Source organism: Anopheles marshallii, chromosome 2, assembly GCF_943734725.1.
Source record: "Anopheles marshallii chromosome 2, idAnoMarsDA_429_01, whole genome shotgun sequence".
Classification (NCBI taxonomy): domain Eukaryota; kingdom Metazoa; phylum Arthropoda; class Insecta; order Diptera; family Culicidae; genus Anopheles; species Anopheles marshallii.
Window position 1 is genome coordinate 79704638 of NC_071326.1, and position 22073 is coordinate 79726710.

The 22073-nt window shown below is 44.5% G+C and overlaps 6 protein-coding genes across 6 annotated transcripts; 3 read left to right on the top strand and 3 right to left on the bottom strand.

The window, feature by feature from the left end:
- Positions 1–597: 597 nt before the first annotated feature.
- On the bottom strand, positions 598–1827 carry LOC128708361 (regulator of microtubule dynamics protein 1-like). Its single transcript, XM_053803336.1, has 3 exons — positions 1678–1827; positions 1266–1466; positions 598–1194 (listed from the first exon to the last, which is right to left on the bottom strand). The coding sequence occupies exons 1-3, from the start codon at positions 1825–1827 to the stop codon at positions 598–600; spliced, it is 948 nt and encodes a 315-aa protein (XP_053659311.1).
- Positions 1828–3616: 1789 nt separating this feature from the next.
- LOC128708167 (uncharacterized) lies at positions 3617–8932 on the bottom strand. The gene is made up of 6 exons (XM_053803128.1): positions 8652–8932; positions 7524–7837; positions 6647–6705; positions 6437–6593; positions 3814–5761; positions 3617–3746 (listed from the first exon to the last, which is right to left on the bottom strand). The coding sequence occupies exons 1-6, from the start codon at positions 8930–8932 to the stop codon at positions 3617–3619; spliced, it is 2889 nt and encodes a 962-aa protein (XP_053659103.1).
- Positions 8933–11253: 2321 nt separating this feature from the next.
- On the bottom strand, positions 11254–15358 carry LOC128706773 (ubiquitin-protein ligase E3A). The gene is made up of 6 exons (XM_053801715.1): positions 15315–15358; positions 14176–14757; positions 13065–14040; positions 12061–12999; positions 11525–11990; positions 11254–11450 (listed from the first exon to the last, which is right to left on the bottom strand). The coding sequence occupies exons 1-6, from the start codon at positions 15356–15358 to the stop codon at positions 11254–11256; spliced, it is 3204 nt and encodes a 1067-aa protein (XP_053657690.1).
- An 817-nt stretch (positions 15359–16175) lies between these two features.
- Positions 16176–17119, top strand: LOC128718651 (uncharacterized). The gene is made up of 3 exons (XM_053812271.1): positions 16176–16313; positions 16388–16401; positions 16996–17119. The coding sequence occupies exons 1-3, from the start codon at positions 16176–16178 to the stop codon at positions 17117–17119; spliced, it is 276 nt and encodes a 91-aa protein (XP_053668246.1).
- A 775-nt stretch (positions 17120–17894) lies between these two features.
- LOC128708574 (zinc finger protein 37-like) lies at positions 17895–19011 on the top strand. Its single transcript, XM_053803553.1, has 3 exons — positions 17895–18032; positions 18108–18827; positions 18889–19011. The coding sequence occupies exons 1-3, from the start codon at positions 17895–17897 to the stop codon at positions 19009–19011; spliced, it is 981 nt and encodes a 326-aa protein (XP_053659528.1).
- Positions 19012–20345: 1334 nt separating this feature from the next.
- Positions 20346–22068, top strand: LOC128718652 (zinc finger protein 235-like). The gene is made up of 4 exons (XM_053812273.1): positions 20346–20492; positions 20562–21266; positions 21329–21477; positions 22062–22068. Exons 1-4 carry the CDS (start codon positions 20355–20357, stop codon positions 22066–22068), a joined length of 999 nt encoding a protein of 332 aa, XP_053668248.1. The 5' UTR covers positions 20346–20354.
- The last annotated feature ends 5 nt before the right edge of the window (positions 22069–22073 follow it).

Sequence of the window (22073 nt, forward strand, 5' to 3'; positions counted from 1 at the left end):
TCTCAACATCAATGTTGGCGGTGCTGACCTTTGACCCAAGATAGGCGAAATTTTGGATGACTTCGAGTAGGTGCGATCACCTTTCTGTTCGTCACTCCTGCTCCTGCCTGAAGTCAATGAAGACATGTGAAGGGTTGGAGTTATCGCTACACCATCTAGTCTAAAATATGCCGCATGGTGAAGATATACTTAGTGGTCGATTTTCCGTTTCGGAATCGTATTCAACTACAATTCTACGAGTGGGACAACCGGATCTTGTAGGTGGTATATATCACCGTAAACGGGGTATTTATGTTTTTCCAGTTTAACATACTTTAGTTTCAGCATTTGGCCGATTTAACCAGTTGAATTCTAATCAGTCAACATCAGTACATCATTTATCACCATACTTAATTGCGACCAATTGCTAAATAATCAAATCAACGCCGTAAATCGGAAACAATAATACTCACAAACCTAGTTGGAATGAACCTTTTATTGCATGTTTCTTTTGTTTTTCCTCGCCGTGTAAATATGTCAGGAAGCAAAGGAAAAAAAAACCTTGTAAAATCCCCTTAACCGCCGTCCCCCAAAAACCGTGATAATTACCACACTTGATTACATTTTCTTCAACAGTTTCGTTGCCTCCTCCTTGCACTGCTTGTCGTCCTCGTTCAGCACAGCCACGTTGGCAGCCAGTGTCATGAATTCTTTTGCCTTTTCCGCCTGCTTCAGGGCCTGATATGTTTTGGCCAGCATCAGGTGATTCATGGAGTAAAAGTTTGCCTGTGTTGATTCGGCCTTCTCGAAGCATTCCAGCGCTTGCTCGTACGTACCGGTGGGTGGAGTTGCGAAAATTGTCGACACAATTTTCCGCTGGTACCAGGGCAAATCGGCCAGCCCGTAGTAGAAATGGCCCAAGATGTACCAGCTGGTCGGATCGTTCGGGTTCAACTCAACCGCTCGCTGCATGTGCTGTTTGACCGTTTCAAGTTGCGTTACGCGCTCCTTGATACCATCCAAGCTGCTTTTAGCGTCTAGCAAGATCGAATACCACTTGTGGGACGCAAAATCCGCATCGTTCAGCTTAAGGGCTTCCTCCGCGTAACGGAACGCTTCCCGCACCAGTTCTTCTTTCCGAGGGCTTGGTTGGGGTTTCGATAGTGAGAACGTCACTCTCGCCAGTCGCCACTTGATATCGTACGTTTCCTGTGTCTGCAATCAGTGAAACGCGAAAGTGTTATCGTTCGCATATCCAATTATCTAATTGACCGTAACACTCTTACCGGGTACTTCTGCAACAGATCGTATGCATCTTGGAAGTTGTTCTCGTCAAAAAGCTGATCTGCGTGCTGAATGGTCTCGCTAAGCGATTTTACACCGTCTTCCGCCATTTTAGCGTTCGCTGGTGAATCTATCTTCTTCTCCTTGGAGGAAAACAACGAATATGACGTCACGAATAAGAGCGGCCGCACCGGAACGGTTAACTACAGCGTACAAAAAGCGAAAGATGATTAGGGCAGCTCGGAACTGTCGGTTGATTGCTTCGTTGGCTTATAGAGAAGCTCGAAACTGAATGCAGCTGCCAACAGGCTGCGTTACACTTTATAAACCGTTTATGAAAACAAAAGCCAACACACTCTTTACGCAGTTTTTGTTAAACAAAAAATCTCAGCTGGAGATGTAGTGAAAGAATACCTTTTGTTTGCTACCAGCAGCTTGCAGTCTGCGCCTTAAGAACGTCGGATTGTTGCGTCCGATCACCACCTCTTTTGTGATACGTAGCGCGTTGATTAGTAATCGGCCGTACCGTTGAATAATGACGATGCCACCGTTGTGTACAATCATGCTCCGCGATAGCAATGCTGTTTGACACTTTGAACCCACTGGGCAACAACAATAGCAGAAACAGCTGTTTGGCAACGAATTCCAATGCGCGGCACGGAGCAAAATAAGGCACCGATGTTGCTTCTGTACGTTGCGTAAGTTCGGTAAAAACTAAACGCACTGTTCGATAGCACTTACGATAATGAGGTTTGGGATCAGTGAGTGATTTTCAGCTAAAGTCTGATAACGGCCAAAGTCTCGGATAAACATAAATAGGCGCCTTCCTGCTCTACCCTTCCTGTATTTCCCTTTCCCTGTTCCTTCACCAGGTACGGTTGAAAACATACAACAATAAATGCGCTTTCGTTTCTGATTAAGTACCATACACACGAGTGCGGCGAAAAGCGGGCGAAAACTCAGTTTTAAGAAAATTTAAAATAACGTTATGCTCAGTTATTTTAAATTCCTCCACAGCCGTTCTATACGCGCGCATAGTTTAGTACACTGGCAATTCTATTCTGTCCTTGCGAACTTTCTACGGAAGAGAAAGTAGGTGCTTATCAGCTACCCCAAGGCTATTGAAGGAGACAAGGTTGAATATTAACGATTTTCCGCAAAATTCTTCTTCCAATAATTTGACGTTTGTGGGTGTGGGGTCATACGTTTATAACTACAGTTAAAGCGGTTCAAGCGTATAGGACGTGTATCATTTGAGAAGGGGAAATTTAATAATTATTTGTAGAATATATCACTCATTTCATTGCTACGTAATTGATATCAGCTTATCTATTAAAAAATAAGAATATTGCAGTATATGCTTGATTTATATGTCCAGACGCATTGTAGTCAGCAAGATTTTTGGTGTGGTTCGCCGAATGTATGACTTGAAACCAAATTGTGGCGGTGCTAAATATGAACGAAAGGATGTTACTGTACCAAGTGCATGTGGTTCTTTTCGTGTAAAAAACATCAATTAATCGGAAGGTATTCATTTCGTTATAACTGAATCTGCGCACGAGTTCATCCTTGGGAGTGCCACTATCTTAAGATGCCGCTCTCTTAAGATCGAATGGAAAGGGACATTTCACGGACGATTGTGGCTAATCGATATCGATAGATAATGATTGTACAAAATGATATGAAATGTAATCATCATCAAAAACTGTTTCACTTATGCCTTTTCATTACTCAATTTATTCTGGATGTAAATGATACAGTTTTGCTTGGTAGCAACTTTGCATTCACCAATAGCCTTAACAATATAAACCGTCCCCAACGGACATTCTCTTTAATACTTCATTAGTTATTATCATTACTTCCAATTCAAGCGCAAAATGTTGTGTAAATGTACAATAAGAAAAACATAGAAATGATTAATTTTAATCGAACAGAGAAGCACCGTTGCAATTCAAATGGCCGGTGTACCTTTTCTGAGGGATTATGCAGGCTGTCAAACGCACCCTCCCCTGTCAAATGCACCTTCTAGTTTTTCGTCTTCTTACTTGTCAAAATACTCTACATTCCACCACCTTGTCTCCTTCAATAGCCTTGAGCTACCCGTTCGTCATGTCAGCTCGATGTCAACCGTGAACGGGAGAACATCCAAGAAGAAGATCTTCGAACTTATAGTGATCACTATGCCACTTAAAACCAGGAATTCAATGCAACTTCAAATTATAGTAAACATATCGTTTGATTTATTCTGTTTCTGCTGATTGCTTTGATGCTTTGGTAGTAATTTTTACGGATTGTAGCATTTTGTTCGAATGATGATTGTCCTTCCGGATTGTGCGAGCGTCGCAGCGATATCTTAGCAAGACTGGGACGATCTCAAACGAACACGAGAACCGGCACAGTTAGTGGTGAGTGCGTTCTGTCGACTTAATCTCGCCTGCCTATTCGGACATTCCTTTTCCGGTTCTGCAGTTTTGTGCAACAAACTGTAAAAGTAAGCATGGGTATTGGTTAGACTACTTAGCAAAAACATTATACCAAACGCACTGCTACCTGTTTTCGGAGTTATACTGCCGGAACTCCAGTACCCTTACGGGCAGTGGGTAAGGTATGCGGTTTAGATGACTCCAACGAAACCGTTTCGTTCCTTCCTCACCATGCCGACATCCGATTGGATAGCGGCGCAACAGTAACGGTGGAAAATCGGCCCCATCTTCTGGGCCCTCTAATCGTGCCAGGCGAAGCTTTTGCATCACGTAGTGGATGGTTGTCTTCCACCAAACACGTGCCCTAACAATCGAGCTGCTAGATGACCGATCATCCGACATCACGCTGAGGTTGTTTTCGCTTCGGTTCGCATACTTTGGACACCATTCCCGGTAGGCATCGAAAAACATAAACTTATGTTCTACCGAGGACATCCGATGATGGTGAGCACGCTTCAGGGATGCCTGGGTCGGTGTGTTGAGGCGTGTGATTAACGAATCCATATTGCTACCGCGCCGTTTCAGTCGCTTCTTGCGATTCTGCAGATCGTGCGCGTCCTGTTCTTCCGACTTTCGATCCGCACGCTTCGACACCTTCACGTTGAACCGGGGCTCATTGTTGGCGTCCCCGAAAATGCCTCGCAGTTCCGCTATCTTAATGAGATACTTCGAATCCAACCGTATCACTTCTTTTCGCTTCACGAGCGAAAGGTACACGCCGCATTCCTTGAAGTCCAGGCAGCCATCCTGCTGGGGACAGAAGTCGGGCAGCTCTACCACCTCGAACTGATCCGTCGGTGGCACATTTACCTCTTCTTCGGAGTTTTTGCGCGTACTCGTCCCATCTGCGCCCCCGTCAGCACCGTCACGCTCACCGTCGGACACTTCTACATTTTTAGCCCGGGCAGCAGCTTCCTGTCTGCCGAGCAATCGGTTCACCAGCGTATTGCCAGCCGCTTCGGCAAGTGCTGCCAGCTCTCGCTCCTTCATCGCTTTGTAATGCACCTCGAACGCTTTTTGGTTGGTGTATTCGACCGCCCGCTGTACCATCGTGTCGTTCTCCGTCTCCACGATCGAGTGCGTTTGGTAGAGTATGAACTGCACCTGCGGCCGGGACATGGCCAGTTTGAGCGTTTCCCGCTGCTTTTCGAGCAGCTTCGAAACCCTCCGACGGCTGTCGTCCGTCATTTCCGACTCGGACAACATTTCCAGCATCGAAAGATCGCCGCCCCGGCTGCAGATCAGATCGATCGGATCACTGACGGCGCTGTACGAGCTGGGCGGGTTCGCTAGGATGCCCACCACCTTGTCGACAATCGGCGAACCGTGCGGCACGTCGGAGAATGGTTCCGCGAACAGCTTCACGTTGGTTACGCCCAGTTCGGCCATATATTGCCGATACTCGCCGAGTTTGTTGCCACAGCCGTAGGCGACAAAGTTGCGCACACGGTTACAGTTTGCTAGCAACGAGGCCAGATACGCGGTCGAACGCGGTGAAGCGATATGCGTCTGCAGAACATCACCCTGCACTTCGAAGTAGTCGAGCAGGTGGGAGAAGACCGTGGGACCGACGGTAAACGAACGATCCTGTATGATGAACTGATGGTCAACGAAAATGGACGATTGCACAAATTTGGACCGATCCTCGGGATAGATGAACACCACCTGCGGGCACAGCCGATCCCATTTGTAGCGATTCATCGAGATCGGCACATAGCCGGTCTTTTCCCGTGGGCTGAAGAGATTTAGCAAACTTTGAAAGCTGGCCGGTGCTGGCGGTTCGATTAGTTCAAACCCAAGTTGCTTCAGAATTTCGTTCGCTTCCTGCTTCGTGCGGATGCGAAACGTATTGATCCAACCGGTTATGATGGGGTTTGACACGACGATCGCTACCTTGTTGTCCTGCAGATGTAGCGGCAGTAGGCACTGCATGTTGTAGGCGCTGTTCTGGATCCGGATGCGCGTGAGTGCTGCGGCAATTTTGACGCTATTCAGCTCCAGACATCGTTCAATTTCTGTGATCCAGGAGAGCACGAAAAAGACAACAAATAATATCAGTAGTATGAAATCGAGGTCCAAGACCAGTATCGAATCCCATCTGGGTTGATGTTAGGGACCGTAAAAACGGATTCACGAACCAACTTCGACTCTGGTTAAGAACCAAAGTCCCGGTTCTAAGAGGATCAAATTCTGGAATTCGGAATCAAATTCGGAGCCTATTTCTGGATTGAATTCACAGTCACATTCATCGATTCCGAGTTCTTATCTAGGTACTGTCTCTGGATTCGTTTCCGGTGTTGTCATATAAAACATAGAAGAGTCATATGAATCGTTAATGAGGAGCCATACGAATCAGGAATCGAGTCTCAAAAGTTTCATGAACACTAATATGGATCTTTAGTAAGGAGTCTTTTAAATCAGAGATGGCGTCATAAGTGGAGGGCATAAATTTTGGATGATTCATGAATCTTAGAGAATCCATTAATCTTTGGAATACACCAACACCAGTATTGACTCTAGTGTCGTGTACGATATGTCCGAGAACCTGTAGGATCTAGTACTTCCGAGGTGCTTGTACAAAGGGAACAATAACCCGGATATAGACAGATGAGATTCGATACACGGTCTTTGATGTTCTAAACCGATCTACACTACATGGTCGCCCTCTGTTACTAGTGATCGCTAATTACCCAGCAGATGTGCCTCGTGGAACAGTTGATCCTTGTGAGGTACCGTGTCCGGTTCGCGCTTCACAAACTTCCGCAAATACATATCGTAAAGCAGCAACCAAACGCGCGTAGTTTCGGTGGCTAACTGCGAACAGAATGGAATACCCATTGCAATAACCTTGAAACGTAGACACGAGGTTTATGTTTAGCTAGCATTTTATGGCCACTTACCATCGGGTAGCTTTCGTAGAAGCCAATGTTTTTCAATGCCTGTTGAAGAACGAGCTTGACTGCGAGTAGAGAAAAAGGTACACTAGAATTTAACTTCTCCAGCGGTTTCTGCCGTGTTTAAATTAAACCCTCGCATTTCACTGCCACCTCGCCCAAAAACTTGCCCCACCGGATGGTTAAGAAGGCTAAGGACATAAATTTTATGTCAACAATTTCTTATTGGCTTCCAATAACCGTCCCCAATCACGCGCTCTTTCGATTGATTTGCCGTGCCGGAGGGTTTGCGTTCGGCTTAGGTCATGGTAATGCAGATAGTCCGCACTCAGGGCAGGAGGGCATTCGGCAAAACTGGCCCGTAAAAAAACGCGAAAACGGTGCAAATATGATAACGGAATTGGTCGCAGACACGAGATGGGACCGCGTTCCGCCTCATGCTCATGGCCGACGGTCGTCAGCAGCGGCAGGCAAAATTACTTTTCCCAAACAAACTAAACATGCAAACCTCCGCACCCGAAACACCAAAAACGGACGGAGCAGAACTTCCATTTACGTGACATCTTTATAGACGCTACTACGAGGTGCTGATGTAAAGAATTGTTGATGAGTTTTCGTTCTACCCGGGCACGGGTGTTTATCAGCATGTTTTATGAATATGAAAATCAGCGTGGACCACATTCTACATGGTGCCATGACCGTTTCATTGCGTCTTATCGCAGGATCTTTAGACACTTTTGTTCTGCTGCAACAAGTGTAAGCACCGGCAATCGATTGTTTGTGTGCTGGAAGCACGACGGGACGTTAGGGCGCAGCTCGCAACTCAGAATCAATATCCGATTGGGTACATTGGCGGTCGCTACAGCTACTTTATGATACCTACACCGGTAAACGTCGTAAATCATGGAGTACACTTTACGCATCTCGTACTCATCGTCGAACTGCACCGGAAGTGGTGGTTTGTGCAGCAACTTCCCGGCCCGTACGATGTCCTCCAGCCGCCACTGGTTGTACGCCGCGATGTCACAGAAGTCGATCGGATTGTCCAGTATGCAGAGGCGCCGTCGCCGGCGAAAGGAAGCGGCCGACGAATCGCCACTAGCGGGCGAAGTCATCGGCGATACGACCTCATCGATGGATTTGGCCTTCACCTCCCAGTAGGTGTGGTCGACCTTCTCCAGGGAGCTTTTCAGCTGGCTAGCGAATGCCACCCGGGAACGAAATGAAATGAAGTACTTATAGTTTCTGAAAGGCAATTACCGTGCGTGCCGCGAAAGGTGTGAGTGTGAATCGTGACAGTTGATGCGAACTCACTGCCGCGTTTGACCTGAATACTAGTACCGCACCCGCAATGCGACTGGTTCCGCCCTTCCCAACAGGAGAACGAGTTTCAGGATGGGTAAGCTTCCCCTTTTAGGGTTGGGAAACTGCTTTTTTCTGAAGAATCAATCAAACCTCCTTCGGTGGAGCACATGCAAAACGATGATTATTTATTTGACGAAACCGCAAAAGCCGAACCCCTGGTTCGTTTGCAAACTTAGACATGGCGGGGAACCGTGGAACATGTGTGGGCGCGCTTTGTGCAGTGTGTCGCGTGCATTTAGAATTTGAATCTGGATCTATATTTCCTGTTTACTACACATTGTCTTAACTTTTACCGCATTTCGATTGTGCCACTCGTAACGTGATTGTCCTTGAGCTAGTGCACTATTTTCTATGTGTAGCAAACTTAGCTCAGCTAATAAATCCTTCCCTATAGCTCCAACGATTGGGGAGGCCCGGTGGCATGTTGCTAGCGGATCCGGTCTTCACACGGCAGGACCGATCCAAAATCCCATCTGAACCACAATCCCCCGTATGCACAAAACTTTTACTATGCAGCTGTCCGGTTAAACAAAGTAAACGAAAGCCAGAAATGGCTGGCCGTAGACCTCTTGAGGTTGTTGTGCGGCTAAAGAGACAGATAGAGCTCCACTGACTGTTGTACTTCATCACTCACAACAAAACTCACATTCCTTGCTCTGTGGCGGCGTTAATCTTCTTCTGTTGCTCAAGTAACCGGAAGTACTGCTTTAGCTGCCACTCGAACTCACTCGGTAGCTGTAACGGCACTCGATCACTGGCAGCGATCGTATGTCCGAACGCGGTAATCGCTTTCGTGCGGAACAGAAGCTCCTCGAGGACGAGCAACTCGCGCAATATCTCCGGATACACGGAAAATATGTCTGCCCGACTGACGTAGAACAGGTGATTGGATACCATCGTTGAGGCGGACACCGGATCGGTAAGCATTTGTACGGACCGCCAGAGGTGTGGTCCAGCAACCGTCCGCTGACGACGACGACTAACGACTGACGGCTCGGAACCGCTTAGGTTGCCTTTCGCATGGAAGGACCTCGCGTCAGTAACGACACGCGAACGGTGAGAGCCCCAGCAAAAATAGCATTCTTCGGTTCCGCATTCCGCTCGGCTAGACGCCAACGGGTAGAGGACCGCACGTGGTGAACTTGTTACACGGCGAGTCCTTTGCATGGAGAGAACGGTTGGCCTACATTTTGTCTGCCCACAGGAACGGTGTACCAAAACAGAACTATTTGAATTTGTGACACATGGAGAAATGTCGCCGAGACCAGTGCAGGTTTGCCCGGGCTTTTACACGGCAACACTTACAGTATGCCATGGCCACGTAAATATGTAAAAATTCTTAACAAAACCAATAAAACAAACATTCTACTGGAGTTTAGTGCCATAACTTCCCTCTCCGCCTCACTTGCGTTCGTGTGCGAACTATCGCTTTGGCACCGGGCCCACACCACGAAGCGGACCCACGAAATGACGCGCCTTAGCCTTATAGGTGCATAAATTATGTTCGCCACTTCGCTGCTCAAACTGCTGCGGCACGCAAAGACAAAACTTGGCCACTGACGCGGCACCTTTTTGAGGCTTTGGGTGTGGAACTTCTGCATCACTCCGCTCCGCTTCGGGCAAAGAACGGAACAAAGTTTCAACAACTCTCCCGTACACGTTGTTCAACCATGTGAATCGTTCGCTACTACGCGGCAAACTGGGCTTGTTTTACGGTGATAATGATCGGAACGATTTCGCTAGTGAAGCCGATGGTGTAGATACTACCGAAAAAAAGCAAAACTTCAATTTATTTATCACTTTCCCGAAGCGTTAAACTGTTGAGCATCGTTTAATTTACTTAACTCCCTTCTGAGGCGCGTATTTTATGACACGGGAACACTTGAGTTTCTCAAAAAACAATGCATAAATGCGTGAATTTACTTACGTATTTGTTAAGCGTTATAGCTACTCAGTGGTCGTGGCAGATGTTCTTAAAACGGTAAAGCACCAAACGGATCCAGACGAGCTATGAAGCAGGTTTAATGACTCTCGTTGAACAGCTTGTAACGTAGGTAGAGCGACCTGGATCGGCAGATTGAGTGTACTACGCGTCGAATGTAGGAGCATTAGATGAGCGGAACTGCAGGTTGGCCGAACTACATTATGAACAAGATAAAGTATGAGAGACACTTTTTTATGAGCGATAAAAGAACGAACGGCTCGTTCCGGTAGTGTATTGGAAGCGGTGCACATCCTAATGCAACAGGACTGATACAAAAACTCATGCGGTCCATTCCCCCGTAGCACTTGTTCAGAAAGAACGAACCGGTTCGCCCAAGTTCATACAAAACTAATTGATGATTGGTCTAATCTGTTGGCCAGTTCTACGTCGTCTTACCTAGAATTATGGTCTGTCAGGCCTCTTCAGCTTATAAGGACGACCTAAACATCGGAACCTTCCGAGTTTCAATCGTTGCACTACAGTGAAGCTATTGTGCAACTCTTAATGTTCGTAATTGTTGTGGCTCTTCCATTTGAACAAAATAGGGGAAGTTCTGCTCGATGTGAAGGGTGCAATCACCCTTGTGTACGCCACTGCGAATATCAGGCATCATGACCCGGCCTTCGATACCGTCAGGCTATCTGACGATATCCTTCTCCACACACTCTGCTCAGAAATCAATGGCGTCCCCTGCTCGTATTGAAACTAGCCGCCTTTAGCCGTTCGCCGGTTTCTTTATTTACCAGTGTTCAAATATTTGGAGATATATGTTACTGGTCTGCATGCCGTGGACGTATAGAATGAGACCAGGGAATGGAATGTCTATGTTATCCTTCTAGACGTTTCGGATCCATTTCCGAGTCAGCGAGGTGAAACAGCACGTGAATTGAAATACAAGTGGCAAAAAATAAACAATATATTTAAAAAAAAGCTTCTCAAATACAACACAGTCCTTGAAGGGCACAGTACTAGGGAAAGTGGGGTTTCCGATGAAACATGCTCGATATTACACCAATTGTTACTGTTGGTCTTCTCTCTTCTCCTTGTCAGCTTCTCAAATACAACACAGTCCTTGAAGGGCACAGTACTAGGGAAAGTGGGGTTTCCGATGAAACATGCTCGATATTACACCAATTGTTACTGTTGGTCTTTCGCGTTTGTTCGTTATAATTACAATGTTGATCGAAGCATGACTCATTGCTGACATCAAGTGGTCGTATTGAGCGGTACGTCAAAGACGCAGAACTGAAATTGAACCGCTTGCTTACAGCATCCCGAAGCCTTTCGAATAATTAATTGCTTTAAGCAATCGTTCCTCGAGCTTTTCCTTCGATTCGTACTCAGGAAGCAGCAGCACATTAAAGCAGGTGTGACTGGTTGGCAGCCGATCACTGTCCGAACCATTACGGGCTATTACCAGCTTCAATCGACTAAGCCCGCCAACAGGAACACGATCGGAGCCTGTCATTAAAAGGAGAGCCAACACATAATGGTTAAATATGGCACGCTCGATTCCATTTTTCTTTATCACTTACCTGTGGTGAATTGTAGCAACTTTCTTTTCACCTCCATTGACAGTCCATGTACGATGGACCAAAAGTCCTTGATAGTTTGGGACTCGACGGTAAAACCGCCCTGATATTCGGTGGACTGTTCGAGTTCATCAAAATCAAACTCCTTGCTGCCACACACGATCAACTCCACCTCTTCCGGGCGAAACAGCAGATGTAACAGACTTTCGTCCGTAACCATTTGAAATCCACGCCTAAATGCGTTAAATTGTTTCTCGATGCTTTTATTCAGCATGAAGTCGCTGTACAGTTCCACAAACTCTTGCTTGTTATCCTGTGTGACAAATATTTTGTCACCGTCCGGTTTCAGCTCGTACTCGAGCACGGATCCAAACACGTCTCGATAGCCGATGTTGAATGTTTGCATGAAAACTTCCTCCATGTCGTTTTCCGCATAATCCAGAAGCGACTTTAAGCTATTAAATAGTACCTAAAGAAAAGAGAAAAACCTAAGATCATCCCGTAACAAACACCATTAAGAGCTATGGCGCTTAGCTTACCGGATTAAGATCTTTCAAATCTAGAAAAGATCCCTTCATCCCCATCAACTTCCGATAGACCACCATAGGGAAGTTAACGGCAAGGATAATATTGTTGTAAATCGCTAATCCGAGCACGATACCTATCAGCGTAAATTGTGCTTCGTTTTCGAACGAGACCGGATTGAACCACACCGTATTGGAATCTTCGTTCGTCATGAACATGCCGTAGTCAGGGTTGAAGATCTCCTCGATGATAAGTTGGAAAAATTCCTTCGATACACCGCCTTCATCGATGCCCTGTTCGCCAGTAAACTCCACCACTAGCTGCTTCTTCAGGTCCTTCGGGTTCGACATGGCAATGATCTCCAGCTCGACCAGCGCGTCCTCGATGATATGGTCACGGCGAATCTTTAGACTGAGATACGGATTTACCGGTTGTAGGTCACTACTATTGGTCAGCTGATGCAGCTGGCGTTGCCGCTGACGCTGCAGAAAGCTAAGCCTCCGTTCGGAGAACATGCGAATGCGTGAATCGAAGTAGAGGGCCAGCGTTTTCGTCGTAGGCGTCATGACAAACGAGTAGTGTATGAAGCTAAACAGCTTGGATGGATCCGTTCCGAGCGTTGACGTTCCACCGCTTTCGGCCGATGCGATACTCTTGTACGCCATATAATCGTAATCCACTTCCATCACATCACAGAGCATCTCGTTGTAGAACTCCTCGTATGGCACCAGTGGTTTTCGGCAGTCGAGTGGATTTACGTCCAACTCCGCTATCAAAGGATCCTCAAGCTTCTTCTGGCGCGGCTGTCCCTCCGTATCGAGCATCTGCAGATCGTCGTCCTCGGGTATCAGCGAAAGGTATGTGTAGGTTGGTAGCGACGTATCTCGCAGGTCCAACTCACGATAGTGCTTTGGTTCTAGCTCCCCAGCCAAAATGTTGGCATAATAAACCAGCTGTTCGGTTAGAGGAAAAAAGCGCATTACAGTTCGAAAATATTTCCATCCCCTTTTCAACTCACCTTCATAACTTTGGTAGCATTGCAGACAACTTCGTTTTCATTTATTCGTACCACCTGGTACGAGGTGTTCATCGAAAGCGTTGAGACGGTTATCAGTTGCTGCAGCTGTTGCACCAACGGATGGATGCTATCCTTGCAGTGTTCCGCCCAAATGCGCACCAGTCGGCACTGTGCCCATACGGGTAACCGAGCCACAGCGGTGCAAATGCGCGGGAACGAACCCTCCAGGCAATCAACCGCCCCAACGAGCAGTGTTTCAAACGCAATCACAAACACCGTCACAAACGATTCTAACTCTTCGGTGGTGGGAAGCCCAATACGCAGATCCTTCGACAGCGATTCGCCAAGCAGCTCGAGAGCATTATTGATCGGACCGAATACGACTGGACGGGTGGCGTACAGTGCCTTCAGTGACCGCCGAAGCGACGCTACATCGACCGTAGTGTGAGCAGAATCCGGTACATCCGGAACTGACTTTATGGGAGCTTTACTGTCTTCATCCTTATCAAGATCACCCTCGAGCGATCGTAAATCTTCCTTTTTTATGTTGCGCAAATCTCCTGCCGGAGCCCGTGCCAGCATCTTTTCAATGCTGGACGATGCCGGACAAAACTGGAAACTTGCGGCCAAGCCACGATAGGAGGAAAACACTGCACCCACCGTGCGGATCAACGGTGCGTCCGATCCTTCCTGGGTGCATCGTTCAGTCAACTCCTGCAACATGCGCTCATCAAGATATTGTACTTCCTCTGTCTTTGATTTTGTGTTGCTACTACTACTACTACTACTACTACTACTGCTAGCGCAATTATGTTTACTGCTCGACACTGGTACACCGGCCGCAGAATGAGGTTCCATTTGGTTATGTACAGTACTGTGGCTATTGCTGCCAAAAGGACTGTTCCTAGAGTCCATAGTTTCTGCTGGGTACGGCTTGCTATCGTCCTCTTCCATCGAGCCTAAATCAAAAGCCGAGCTGTTTGGAGAGGATAGAAACGTGAAGTTAGCAATCTCGCTTTTGCGAATGCGCATGATTAGGGTGCTTTCGTGTAAATTTCGCAGCCTTAATGCAGCTATAAAAAGCAGTATTCAGCAAAAAAAAAAAACTTACTTGTCGTACGCCACATCCATTTCTTCGACATTTTTGTTTTCTTTACTTCTCTCCTCCCAGCGCATATTTGACGGATTTACCGTTGGACTAGAATCGCGCCCAAGCGAAGACTGGGACTCATTTGTCCGTTGAGCAATGGACGAGGAAAGAGTGGAAGCGCTACTGCAGGCCGCATTATGATGATTATCCGTTTTAGCTACTTTCGAGGGTTGGGTCTCGTAGCACAAATCAGCTTCCTGGGAGAACAGATGGATGGCCCGGGCAGCGGCCGCATTCGGTGTTAAACGTCCGACTTTTCCGCTTGAGGCACAGTTTTTGTTGCAACATTTCGGATTACCACAGCCTTGCATCAGCTGGTAGAAATAGCGCTCGATAAGCTTTTTCGCTGAAACACGTTTCAATTCCTGCTCTTCACTTGTCATTCCCGAACTCGTACGACTTGCTGCCCGTGGACGACCGGTAGAAGATGTAGCGGAAGAGGAGGACGGCGCCGTATGGTTGGTTTGTTTGTTGGACTTTGTGGTTTGGCTTTCATCGTTTCCGCACGATCGGCTTCCTGACGGTGACGATTCTTCATCGATTCTGTAACGAGGTTGGCATATTTACCAAACGTTCTGCTGCTATGGTAAGGCGCGCTACAGGCCGTCCTGCAATCCTGCTTAACCGGTTGGCAATCTATCCATCTGTTATGGTAAGACGCACTAGATACCGTTCCGCAATCCTGCTTAACCGATCAGCAACCCATCCACTAAAGGTACTAGCAGTTGTACAGAAAACGCAAGCAGTTGATGCATAATGCCAAAGAAGCAAATACTAGTTGCTCGCCTTAATAATTTAACTTGAATTGGACTATTGAACGAGTGCGCTAAAAGAGCATATGGCAATTATGCCGAGACCGTGGCAAATGAAGCAAATTATACCTTGCGTAGCATCAAATGAAGTTAAATTCTTGTGAAAACAAAGAACATCCTACACGCGACAGATGATCATGCTACTCTTCTACACGGTCTGTGACAGACACTAGATGAGTGAGCATTTTCAGTTTTGTTCCGTTAATAAAATTTGCTGGTCACCAACAACAAAAGACTTCAGCGATGTATCGGTGCCCTGCTAATTTAGTAGTAATTCTGTTGTCCTACCTGGAATCGTCGTCTGATTGGTTTTGTTCGTGTGCAGTGTTCATAGGACTGGCGAGATTCCAACAGTTTCAGCTTCCCGCACCTAGTGTTGTTGTACGGAGTGTGTTCAGCGAACCTACGATAACGCGAGAATCCTTGCACTGCATGCAACAGAGACACCTTGCGAGGCGCACCAAACAATCGAAAAGCGTGTGCCACAAGCCTTTGTTAAAATTTCACCAGGAAAACAAAACCGTATCGTCTGCGGATAGTTACGAATATAAAAGAAATTAACGAACCAACAGCAATCACTGATTCTAGACTAGGCGCGTTCTTATTATTGTATTCAGTCGTTTTTTAATAAACCTATTTGGTCTATGAAAAGCTGTCAAATGCGAAATAACCCACCCAGCAAATTTCGTTCCGTTTTGACAGCCAGTTAAACAGTCACCATGGGATCATACCGACTTTTAACCGACTGGAGTAGGGAGTAAGAATTTAATTTAATTAGTGGGGAGCACAATCGTAATTTTAAATTCAAAAAGTCTATTTACTATTGGTCGACGAATTAAACATTACAAAAGTGCATTGAAATCAACATCGTATCGAGTAATATGGGCTTATCATTGAATGGACCCTCGAAATTTAAAGTGTGTGAGGAATTCTATTCATATTTTTCGGCACAAAAAAAAATCGCGGAAATACGACCCATGGGTAACCGGGCGAACATTATGATGAATTTTACTCACTGGGAGACGTGATTTTTATCGCTGGAAGCACCCTGTAAGTAAGTGTGTGTGCGTAAAGGCGGCTTTTGTTGATACGAGTACTTTTGACATTTGTAATCGCAACGCTGTAAACAACAAACTCCCTCCGATCGAAATGGCTAACGCTTTGCGGGAATTATCGGTTATTTGTAGATTTTGCCTGTGCCAAAACGAGAGATTGCTCCTACCGATTGCGAAAACAGTAGATAAACTGTTAACAATCGAAGATATTGAGCGGTTTTCAGGAATTCAGGTGAGAAACGCGCGCTCGAACGCAGATCTAGAATAGCTCGGTGATGTGTGATACCAATGATTGTTTTTTTCCAGTTGGCCACCACTTCGTACGCAATGTGTCTAGAATGTATAAACAAGCTGAAAATGTCGGCCGAATTTCGAATCCTTTGCATAAGCAACGATTCCCGCTTTCAAATGTTACGCAGTATGCTGGTGGAAAGTGTTGAAAGAACAAAGAATGAAGCAATTGAATATTTAGATGTATCGGATGATGATATAGATATGCTGAACTTCGATTATTTGGAAGAAAGTGATTCGGAAGATAGAGCTAATGGATCATTTTCCATCGAACAAGAAAACTCCTATAGTGAAAAGCACACTACGCCCAGGCAAAAAAACTCCAACACAGCCTATAACGAAAGTAATTCAACGGAAAACTATTCCGCGAATTACATCGAACCTGGCGTAACATTAGTGTCGGATGAGGAAGATATCGACCCAAAGGATTTAATATATACTCCGTTAAACCCATCATATCCTCGTGTTGGCTCGTGTCAACGCGTGAAAGGGAAGCGGAGAAAGCACTTGTGTGATGCTTGTGGCAAAATGGTCATCGACATTGCATACCATTATTTTACTCACGCAACTGAACCTACTTTTGCCTGCCCACATTGTCCTGTAATGATTAAAACAAGAAACAGTTTAGTGGCGCACATTAAAACTGTGCACTTGAAAACTGTAATGAAAACTTGTGAAATATGTGGCAAAGGCTTTGTTCACCACAAAACGTATCGTTATCATATGGTAATTACAAAGAAAACATAACACTAAAAAACAAACTCATTGAACTCAATTATTTTTTCAGAATACACATAGAAGCGAAGGAAACACTTACGAATGTAAACCGTGTTCTAGAACATTCTCTCATCTACTCGGATACCAACAACATTTTAAAAGGTCTCATAGTATCAACAAAAAGTGAAAATGATCGGTTGGACATGTTATTTTCATAGTAAAGTAAGATGTTTTTGCGCTAGGACAGCAATGGTCTGTTGGAACAAGTAAAATGTTACTTCCTCATTTGTTTTATTCTCTGCAGTACATCAGAACAAAAACATAATGCAAGAAGATAGCGTAGGTGTTAATGGTAAGCGATGCTACGAACTTTTGCGCATGTTAATTTCCAAAATTGAATCTATGTTTCTCGCGGTTATTGGGCAGATATAAGAATCAGCTGTTGGTATCAAAATCATTTGTCTAATGCAATCCTTTGTAGCCGAAGCGTGTTGATGAGTTCAGCTGGATCCTAAGATTCTCGGTTGGTGCATGAAAGTTTAGTCCAAAGTATTGACTACATACTTTCAGTAAATTTCATCTTTCTGCATCTGGAACGAACTTTTTGCTTACTAAATGCGGCTAAAGAAGTGGCAATAAAAAACAGCGGTTGGTTTGAAATCAAAAAGCTAGCGGTTGAGCTCAACATTTGCGCGGGAAGCACCCTGTAAGTAAGTGTGTGTGCGTAAAGGCGGCTTTTGTTGATACGAGTACTTTTGACATTTGTAATCGCTACGCTGTAAACAACAAACTCCCTCCGATCGAAATGGCTAACGCTTTGCGGGAATTATCGGATATTTGTAGATTTTGCCTGTGCCAAAACGAGAGATTGCTCCTACCGATTGCGAAAACACTAGATAAACTGTTAACAGTCGAAGATATTGAGCGGTTTTCAGGAATTCAGGTGAGAAACGCGCGCTCGAACGCAGATCTAGAATAGCTCAGTGATGTGTGATACCAATGGTTGTTATTTTTCCAGTTGGCCACCACTTCGTACGCAATGTGTCTTGAATGTATAAACAAGCTGAAAATGTCGGCCGAATTTCGAATCCTTTGTATAAGCAATGATTCCCGCTTTCAAATGTTACGCAGTATGCTGGTGGAAAGTGTTGAAAGAACAAAGAATGAAGCAATTGAATGTTTAGATGTATCAGATGATGATATAGATATGCTGAAATTCGAATGCTTCGAAGAAAATGACACGGAATACAGCTATGACGGGTCAGCTTCTACCAAAACCATGAACCAAGAAAACTCGTATGCAGAAAAGCATACTGCACGCCATAAAAAAAGCTTCAACACAGCCCACAACGAAAGTACCTCAACGAAGGACTATTCCGCGAATTACATCGAACCTGGTGTAGCATTAGTCTCGGATGAAGAGGATATCAACCCAAAGGATTTGATATACACCCCGTTAAATCCAACTTATCCACAAGTGAATCCGCTTGTACGTGAGCGTGGAAAGCGGAAACTGCATCTGTGCAACATATGTGGTATTTTCGTCAAGCACATCCCGAAACACATTATCAATCATGATGATGATATCGCGGAAGCATGTCCTCATTGTCCCGTGAAAATGAAACAAAAAGCTAACTTAGTGGCACACATCAGAACAGTACACCTAAAAACGATTGGAAAAACGTGTGAAATATGCGGCAAAGGCTTTGTGCATCACAAAACTTACCGCTATCATATGGTAATGGTTCAGTGCCTATCAGCAAGCACAAACACAAATCTGCTAAGTTCTTTTTTTACAGATATCTCACCAGGACGAAGGAGAAATATTCGAATGCAAGGCATGTTCAAAAACATTCAGTCATTCGAATGCCTTAAAGGATCACTTTAACAGGCTTCATAATATTGCGAGAAAACAAAAATGAAGTATATTTTGAAGCACAATATTGAGGAAAACATCACCTGGTACGTACGTACTCTCGATAAGTTGTAGCTATTTTTTGAAAGTTTATTTGAAAACGGGATTGCATTCAATTTTCAGATAAAGGTAATCTGATTCGTCGAATTGTCGGTATGCAAAACACACACCGAGATGGAATCGGAGGAGAACGATGTACAACCTGGCAGCCTGATGCAGATTTTGCTATGGATATTCGTGTACACTACGTTCGTTCATGCCACTATAGGGTCTCGAAGTATGGTGGAGCAAGGTAGCTTCGAATCTTCGGCAAGAAGTTTATTAAACCTACCCCGTAGCAAGTGAAGGGAACATTACATACCATGTACATTCATTTCTTTTTTTATTTCCTTCCTTCATGAATAAGCTTTTTTTTATCCTACTTCTATGCTTGTATCCTTCACCATGAGAATAGATCGTTGTGATTAAGTGATAATCGAAAGTATTCGACAGCACTCGAAAGTGTGTCTATATGTTACTTTACAATATTTACATTATGTAATGTATACTGAAGTATAACCGATTTTATTCCCGGATTCGACTTACGCGTGTGTACTATTTTAGTATCCCCCTAGCATATTAAGGGAATACTAAATTGAATGTAGTACATGTACACGTACATGTTCTTCATATACCGTATATTTATTTAGCAAGCACGCGGGAACTGCATACTTACTGCTATACGGAAATGGTACTACTACTACTTACGCAACATACTTATATAGGCAGTCCCCGAGATACGCTATTATAACGGACCCGTATAACCCGGGAAAAATCCGCGTAAGTCGAATCCGGCATAGATGGTCGACTTCATTCTCTGCACTTAATTTATTCAGCAAACCAGGCTACTTTTTGATAGAATACATTAAAATAAACTAAAAGCAAATGTTTTATATGACAAAGAAAGCTATTTTAGACCAATTTTACACCTTTTTGTTTAGATTTTGTTCTATAAATTAACTTTGCTGTCAAATTTCCAATAACCGCGTATCTCGGGGACTTGCTGTATACACATTCCATGACCAATTCGAGCCCATAGTGCAACAAATATGTACAGGGTAGCTTCCAACCCTATAGGGAGGGGGGACTTCAAAAATCTTTTGCTCACGAAAATGTTGTGAAAATTCGGTATTATTCCGATAAAAGCTGCGATTATGTCCTTCATGACTACTTATCTTAGTAATAAGTGAAGAACGTAGTTTTGAATCTCTCTTTATTGTGTACGTGAATGCTTTCCAGCCTGATGACATTTGTTACTTTTGACAACCGCATCTGTGTTTACCAACATCCAACAATCCACTGCTGTTCGGGATGGCGATCGCATCGCAGGAAATGTTCCAAATTTGTCGGTTTTGCTTGTGCCAGGACGAAGCATTACTGATTCCACTAGAGGATATATTGGATTTCACTCTAGCCTTCCAAGATGTAAGCGCGGTTACGGGATTAGAGGTAAGGTGTACACAGTTCGGAACAGGTCTCTGTCGTCAATGTATCTCACCAGTCTTGTCGGTTTTGTAGATAAATGAGGACAACATAGCATTATACGCCATGTGCTTGGAATGTACAAACAAATTGAAAAGCTCTGTCGCATTCCGGGAAGCCTGTCGAAGCAATGAGTCTCACTTTCAAGAGCTATGCGCTGTGTTGTTTGCCAGCTTTAAAGAGTCACGTATCAAAATTATCGACACAATCGAGTTGTCAGACAGCTCTGATGAATCGATAGATTTTGACCTTAACACACGCAACGTAAATTTCGACGATTCTCCTGAAAGTTCACAAAGCAATGACGACCCCCTGCAAATTGCAAAATTAACAGAAGGGCGTGAAGAAACTGCTCAAAGAAGTTTTCAATTCTCGTACTGTGCCAATTACATACAACCTGGAGAAATCGTACTTTCCGAGGATGAGGATGTCATGGATATTATTGACTGGGATAGCAGCTTAAATCCTACCGTCCCAACGCCAATCATACATTTACGTGAAAAAGGAAAGCGCAAATACCACCTTTGTGACATATGTGGCCAAATGGTTAAACACATTCCAAGTCATGTTCATGTTCATAAAGAGGAATACATATACAGTTGCCCGCATTGTCCAGTGAAAGCAAAAAAAAGGGGCTCGTTAAATGAACACATCAAAACTGTGCACTTGAAAAAAATTAAGAAGACGTGCGACGTATGCGGCAAAGGATTCGTTCATCACAAAACGTATAGATATCACATGGTATGTATGATGCTTTGTAGTACAGGTTTGAATATGCGTTCAGACAAAAATTTCTCTTTCAGCTTACTCATCAAGATGAAGGAAAAACCATCGAATGCAAGGATTGTTCGAAAACGTTTTCGAATTCTATATACTTGAGGGATCATTTCAACAGACTTCACAATGCGGGCAAAATAATTCAAAAGAAAGGTACAGGAGAGCGGATTGGAAGGTAAGTTAACTTCAATTGTAGGAAATAGGTTTCGTTTATTATTGAAAGGGAAATAAATAAGATTCTAAACATATCAAACTTCATTTTAGGAAACGGAGCAGATCCTGCTGTGTAGTCGATATCTCAGTTTGATTGCGAATAAAACAATAGTATGTCCTTCACAGTTGAGGCAGGATACTATTATTGAAACGCTGATTTTAAAAGCCATAAAAAGATTTGGTAAAAGATTTTAAATTACCGGCAGTCTCCGAGATACGCTATTATGGCAGACCGCTATAACCCCGGAAAAATCCGCGCATCTCGAATTTCCGCGTAAGTCGAATCCAGGAGTAAAATTGTTTATACTTCAAAGTTAGATGGTCGACTTCCTTTTCTACAATTTATTCAGCAAACCAGGCTACTTTTTGATAGAATACATTAAAATAAACTAAAAGCAAATGTTTTATATGACAAAGAAAGCTATTTTAGACCAATTTTACACCTTTTTGTTTAGGTTTTGTTCTATAAACTAACTCAGCTGTCAAATTTCCAATAACCGCGTGTCTCGGGAACTTGCCGTATACACATTCCATGACCAATTCCAGCCCATAGTGCAA

Excerpts from the sequence above, each read along its gene's own strand:
- LOC128718651 (XM_053812271.1), top strand. The coding sequence starts at position 16,176 with ATGGCTAACGCTTTGCGGGAATTATCGGTTATTTGTAGATTTTGCCTG.
- LOC128708574 (XM_053803553.1), top strand. The coding sequence starts at position 17,895 with ATGGCTAACGCTTTGCGGGAATTATCGGATATTTGTAGATTTTGCCTG. Across the intron at positions 18,033-18,107 it reads AGCGGTTTTCAGGAATTCAG|TTGGCCACCACTTCGTACGC; the intron begins GTGAGAAACGCG and ends TTATTTTTCCAG. Across the intron at positions 18,828-18,888 it reads AAACTTACCGCTATCATATG|ATATCTCACCAGGACGAAGG; the intron begins GTAATGGTTCAG and ends CTTTTTTTACAG.
- LOC128706773 (XM_053801715.1), bottom strand. The coding sequence starts at position 15,358 with ATGAACACTGCACACGAACAAAACCAATCAGACGACGATTCCAG. Across the intron at positions 14,758-15,314 it reads CAATCAGACGACGATTCCAG|AATCGATGAAGAATCGTCAC; the intron begins GTAGGACAACAG and ends ACCTCGTTACAG. Across the intron at positions 14,041-14,175 it reads ATGGATGTGGCGTACGACAA|CTCGGCTTTTGATTTAGGCT; the intron begins GTAAGTTTTTTT and ends CTCTCCAAACAG.
- LOC128718652 (XM_053812273.1), top strand. The coding sequence starts at position 20,355 with ATGGCGATCGCATCGCAGGAAATGTTCCAAATTTGTCGGTTTTGCTTG. Across the intron at positions 20,493-20,561 it reads GCGCGGTTACGGGATTAGAG|ATAAATGAGGACAACATAGC; the intron begins GTAAGGTGTACA and ends TCGGTTTTGTAG. Across the intron at positions 21,267-21,328 it reads AAACGTATAGATATCACATG|CTTACTCATCAAGATGAAGG; the intron begins GTATGTATGATG and ends TTTCTCTTTCAG.
- LOC128708167 (XM_053803128.1), bottom strand. The coding sequence starts at position 8,932 with ATGCTTACCGATCCGGTGTCCGCCTCAACGATGGTATCCAATCACCTG. Across the intron at positions 7,838-8,651 it reads GCCGCCACAGAGCAAGGAAT|CCAGCTGAAAAGCTCCCTGG; the intron begins GTGAGTTTTGTT and ends GGCATTCGCTAG. Across the intron at positions 3,747-3,813 it reads CAGTATAACTCCGAAAACAG|TTTGTTGCACAAAACTGCAG; the intron begins GTAGCAGTGCGT and ends TTACTTTTACAG.
- LOC128708361 (XM_053803336.1), bottom strand. The coding sequence starts at position 1,827 with ATGATTGTACACAACGGTGGCATCGTCATTATTCAACGGTACGGCCGA. Across the intron at positions 1,467-1,677 it reads CTGCTGGTAGCAAACAAAAG|TTAACCGTTCCGGTGCGGCC; the intron begins GTATTCTTTCAC and ends TGTACGCTGTAG. Across the intron at positions 1,195-1,265 it reads ATCTGTTGCAGAAGTACCCG|ACACAGGAAACGTACGATAT; the intron begins GTAAGAGTGTTA and ends CACTGATTGCAG.